The sequence below is a fragment of the Pseudomyrmex gracilis genome, unplaced genomic scaffold (genome assembly GCF_002006095.1).
Source record: "Pseudomyrmex gracilis isolate BER0280 unplaced genomic scaffold, ASM200609v1 scaffold_133, whole genome shotgun sequence".
Taxonomy (NCBI): Eukaryota; Metazoa; Arthropoda; class Insecta; order Hymenoptera; family Formicidae; genus Pseudomyrmex; species Pseudomyrmex gracilis.
In genome coordinates, this window is record NW_018020717.1 from 426020 (window position 1) to 431955 (window position 5936).

A 5936-nucleotide genomic window follows, 5' to 3' on the forward strand; every position below is an offset into this window, starting at 1 on the left:
ACCTCTTGCATCCGACTTGTGGTAAGTCAACTATTTTTATTAATAACTCAAAAAGTAAGCTTCAGACAAAATTTTGCCAAATAAAAAGTTGTCTTAGAATTTAGTCAAGAATATGTATTTTCAAGGATAACGGGTTGTTCTGAATCACCCTGTATAGTTTTTAAGTGTCGTTAACATTATTAACATTGTAAAAAATATGTTACAAAAAAAAAGCAAAATTGAAGCAAAATATCTTGATCAAAGTTCGACGAACAGGGTCAAATTGACTCAGTGTGTTCTCCGAGGGTTAATGAAGTATCAAACAATCCATTAATTAATAACGACAATCACAATTATTGACACGGGATTCGTTTATTCGAACACTAGTGTTTTTATTTCATTTATCCGTACCTTGGAATTGTCAATGCAACATTGGTCAAAGGTACAAAGCGATTGATAAGATAAAAATTGAAACGCTTATGAAACTCATTAGTGTCGGAACACACAATGTTACAAGATGTGACGGTGCGTAAATTAAATATTTATATATGGATATGCGTAACGATATGTTAAAACGGGGTAAGGAGAAGTAAAGCGCAAAAGGTGATTTAATACTTCAGAAAAGTAGTCGGTAAGATATATTGCCGCGCACTATGTTTCTACACCTCATAAAACATTTGAGGCAAATCGATCAAATTGCAAAGGACAACCGTGAGTTGAATACAGAGACGTGTGCTGTTACGTTGCGATGATGTTGCGGAATAAAGTCTTAGATTTTTTACACGCGTGAAACGTCGCTTTGTGCTCGCTTGATTTTCGTGCCGCAATCGGCACGCAATTATTTATTCGAATTGATTTTATTGTATTCGACGCTGACTCGTGCGCGCGCGCGCGCGCGACTCATTTTTTTTTTTTTTTTTACGCAATATGTGTCAGAATATTAATCTTTTTGAAAGTCTTTACCTTGTCCAGATTGATTTTGGTGGCCGGGAACCATTTGCCAACAAAAACCACCACAGGTCGACCTTGTCGATCCACTCCGCTTTGATACAGACAACCGATCCCCGAGACTTCGGTCAGGTCTTCCGTCTTCGCTCTCCTGAGGAGCCTTTCGTATCTGGAACAAACAATTTCGCCCGTCTCGTCAAATTAATTCGACATGTAAATTTTCGCATTCTATGTCGCGGTAAACAATTCGACTCCAACCAAAAAGTAATTTTACAAACAAATGTTTTTGTTTGTTTTTTTTTGAAAAACGAAGAAAAATTTTTAAATCCCTAACAACATGTCGAAAATCAGCGGCGAATGTTTCGAACAACTCAAATTGCGAGAGCGCTTTCCGCGAAACGCTAAAAATATTCGAGGAGAAACTATTAATCATCGCGAAACGCTTCCGTCTTTTCGCGATGCGGAAGAACTTTTCGAACGCGCGTTATCGTGCGACGCACGCCAACCGTAATTAGAAATGTTGACGGTCCCGCGAATTATTCTTGTCGTCACGTCAGTTTTTTAATTACAAACGTGAAGGAACGCGCGGTTCTGCACAACATACAATATACAAATGGCGACGTGCGGAAAAAAAAAAAAGGACTGCGTAACACGCGCGCGTCTTATAATTTTTCGGACGCCGCTTTATCTCGAACGAGCGTCACGTATTGTCACGTATGCGTCGCATTTTAGATTCTAGTCAATAGACGGAGTGTGAAGTCCGCATCTCGTCATAGTTTTTTCTTTTGTTCGCGGACAAAGCGGTCGATACGCGGATTGCACCAAAATTTCACCAAATTAAATAATCGACCGATGAGACGATGTGCGAGATATAAAACGAATTTTTCCGATCGTTACCAACTCCTCGGTATAATATTTCTCGGCAACCGATTTGAGGGAATCCACTGGACACACGCCAATATAAAAGCGGGGGATCAATACCGAACCGATATAACCGCGAGTTAGCGCCAGGCGGGCAGGGTTCGTCCGAATTTCTTTGAACGAACGTACAACATTCGGAGCAACTCTCTCGGGGAGTCTTGAATACACACCGGTCCTCATCCTCGATTACATCCACCATGTCAATCATGACCATTCTGCTGCGTTACACGTTTCTTTGCGTTACACACCTTCCTTCCGATTTTGCGAGTGAAAAATTCAAAAAAAAAAAAAAATAAAACAACAAAAAGCGGGAAATTCGCTAATTGCCGTTTGCGGCCGACTTTTGCCGCGACATTCGCGAACGATGGAACTTTTTTTTGACGCGGCACTGATGAACGCGCGACACCAGATTTCTGGGACGACCAGGTTTCTGGAGCAGCACACACGCACGGCCACGTTCGATCCGCGAAGGAAGCGACGGAGATACGTTGGCGGACGAACTTCACAGGAGAACGACGCGACGACGCGGCGAGTCGCGATGAACTAACACGAACCGAAGCAACGGCGCTCGCTTTAAACGAGAGAGAGAGAGAGAGAGAGCCGCGTATATATCTCGGCTGTGACGTTCACGACGGGCACGACGGGCTGTGACGGCTATATGACGGTGTTGCGACTCCCGGCGCGCGCGAACCCGACGAGAGTCCTGGCGACGTGACGACTCGCAAGCTGCGGCGCTTGCCCGGTTTCGTGAAAAAAAAAAAAAAAAAAACTGCGTGCTGCGAACTGCGCGACAAGAGTAGGGATGAACCGCGCGGTGATGAACCCCGTTATTAAATTTGACGCGTTCTTTAATTACGGGTAATATTCCGACCTTGGGTCTGTCAACGTGTGTCATTTTTTATACGCCGCTTTTTATTTTCGCAACAGGACAATTGAAAAAAAAAAAAAAAAAACAATTTCTTCCGCGCGATTTTCACGTAACAAACAGGATAATCGACTCGCGCGCGATTCAACGCGTTCTCACCCTTCCGCTCGTTATAATTAACCGCGCAAACGTTACGTGACGTTTCAAAAAAAAGACAATGTAAATAATATGTTCGCTCTCTAACAATGCGAAACGTAAAAAGAATTGCAAATCACACGCGAAGTCTCGTACGCACTTTTGCACATGTGATAATTTAATTTTTGTATATTTTTATTTTTTATTTTACGTCACGAAATATGTTGTCTCCCGATATGGGCAATTGCACCCATGCGGATTGGAGCAACGTACGAGTCGAAACTGTGTGACACAGCAGTTTTCATTGTAGGAACTATATAGTTTTTTTTTAGAGTTTTTTTTTTGCGACTAACTGTGTCGAGACTGGATTCGCATCAATGCGACTGCGAAGGTCGATCCTCAAAGTGCGGGGATTTGACTTTTCTGACAAAGAAATTCTATGATTAAGGTCAATATCGGGCATTAAAAACAGAGATGTGAAAAATATATATTAAAAATTCACTAACAAAAGCATTTGTATTGTTATTATTTATCTCGTAAGCGGAATAACTTCCTATCGTTATTTCAACGAACAAAGAATGTAAAAGAGAGATAACAAGATAAAACATGAAAGAAAAAACTAAAAAAAAAAACAAAAAACAAAAAAACATTAAGTACTGCACAATATATAAAAGATCATTGTTCTAAATTGCAGAAACATACAGCATTAAAAACAGAGATGTAAAAAATATATATTAAAAATTCATTAACAAAAGCATTTGACTTCTTACTGTTTATTTATTAGTTTATGATGTGACATTAACATTCTTCTAAAACAAGGTATGCGCATCCACCTATATGCGACTTCAAGACAACCATTTTTTTATTTTTTTATACTAAGCGACTGTAGATGACATCCGTGCATGTCGAAACGTTTCGCACCAAACATATACTATTTATCTACTTTTGTTAATAAATTTTTAATATATACTTATAATATATATTTAACATATATTTAATACATTAGGTCTACCGGAAAGTTCTGTCCGTTTTTGAAATAAAACAAAATACAAATTTTTCTTACCGTCAATAAACTTTATTAAATAATATAATTGCCATTATTATTAATTAATAATATAATTGCCATTATTATTAATGATTTCTTGCCAGCGTGAGGGCAATTTGTATATCCCATTTTTGAAAAATTCAGAAAAATTTGTATTTTGTTTTATTCCAAAAACGGACAGAACTTTCCGGTAGACCTAATATATTAGGCAAAAGACAGTTCTTGTTGGCTGTTCGTCATTGCAACGTCAGAGACGAGAAAATGAAAAGTGATTTCTTATTTCCGACCAATATATTAGGTCTACCAGAAAGTTCTGTCCGTTTTTGGAATAAAACAAAATACAAATTTTTCTTACCGTCAATAAACTTTATTAAATAATATAATTGCCATTATTATTAGTGATTTCTTACCAGCGTGAGGGCAATTTGTATATCCCATTTTTGAAAAATTTGGAAAAATTTGTATTTTGTTTTATTCCAAAAACGGACAGAACTTTCCGGTAGACCTAATATATTATGCTCGACCTTAATCATAGAATTTCTTTGTTTTTTACAACACGAGCGAATTATATTTTATCTTTTGACTTTTCTACTTTTGCAAGCAAATGACTTTTCAAATAGTTGTCTCTCTTTCACGTCGTGCTTGACAAAAAATAAATGAAAATTGAATACGTAACGTTTTTATACATTTCAATTTTTTGTCTTTTTAAATTATCAAATTTTAGAATTTCAAATAAATTATCGGTTTTATGCACAAAGGATTGTTTTGCGTGAGATTACGTTCTTAATTTTGACAAAGATGTATTTTTATCAGACAACAACGTTCGAAATGAATATTTCAACAAAATACGTAAAGATTTCGATGATATTCAAGTTTCAAGTTCTAAGGAAGATGCATCGACGTGTTATTCGCGAATTAAGCGTTTCGCTGAAATATTCACGTGCGTGGTAGGGACATCCGGTATGCCTCGGATTATTTTAGATTGAAAACCAAATATACGGAGATTAATTCGAGCACAAGTGACGCGATTTGAACGCAAATTTGAACAATTCGCGCGTATACGAATAGAACAACGTGTCATTATTCGATTTTGTTGCGTCATTTCAAAGTTTTTTTGTTAAAAACAATTCTGTTATGATTTAAATTGATAATTATTCAATTCGTCTGACGCAATGCACTTCGCAAGTTACTATTTGTCGAGAAAAATTAGATAACAAATTGCGGACGTTGTTATATATTGTATGCAATTACGAATGCACGTCTCAAACATTACGTCCTTGCTTATAAGATTGCAGTACCATGACCTCGATAAAACGAATCCAAGGTGTTCCATCGAAATCTCGAAGTGAAGGCATTTCTTCGTCGAAAACTGATGCATCTGGACACAGTACTGCGAAATTGTTTTCGCAAAAAAATATCTTTAAATATCCAGGCAGAACTTTAAATTGAGTGTTGAAGAGTGAGCCACCTACATTTTAAAAATGACATAATTAACATTTTCTAAAATGCGACAGAAAAGTCGATAACTATCTTGAAAAAAAAAAAAAAAAAAAAAAAAAAACTAACAAATGATTTTTGTCGAAGTTCCACTAAAAAAAGAGAAAGAGATTCGCGTAACAAGATTCGCTTGAATGAGTAGGTTTTTGATCACACGTGTGAATCTTTTATAAATCCTTTTGCGTCGCTCTATATAAAGCAAACTCATCACGACAAAATGACGTCGATAATAATCCAGATACCTCGAAAATAAACATTAATGTGATAGACAAATGTCAGGCGTGACGTGAAAGATTTATTTTCATGACGCAAAAGATATTTCGAGGTATTTAGTAATTAGAAATATTTCGCTAAGCAAATCTCGTACGTGCGTAAAAAGTCGATAAACGGCTTTGTGAAATAAGATATGATATCTCTATATCGTGAGACGTATTGTTATTATTTATCTTGCACGAGCGGAATAACTTCCTATCGTTATTTCAACGAACAAAGAATGTAAAAGAGAGATAACAAGATAAAACATGAAAGAAAAAATTAAAAAAAAAA

The 5936-nt window shown here is 36.8% G+C and overlaps 1 protein-coding gene across 1 annotated transcript in view; it reads right to left on the reverse strand.

Moving 5' to 3' along the window:
* Positions 1 to 5936, reverse strand: part of LOC109856757 (protein GDAP2 homolog) — a 26694-nt gene that overhangs the window by 6144 nt on the left and 14614 nt on the right. Inside the window, exon 8 of the mRNA XM_020432383.1 lies at positions 943 to 1096. Coding sequence (XP_020287972.1) covers positions 943 to 1096 — 154 coding nt within the window. The remainder of the gene's footprint in view (positions 1 to 942; positions 1097 to 5936) is intronic.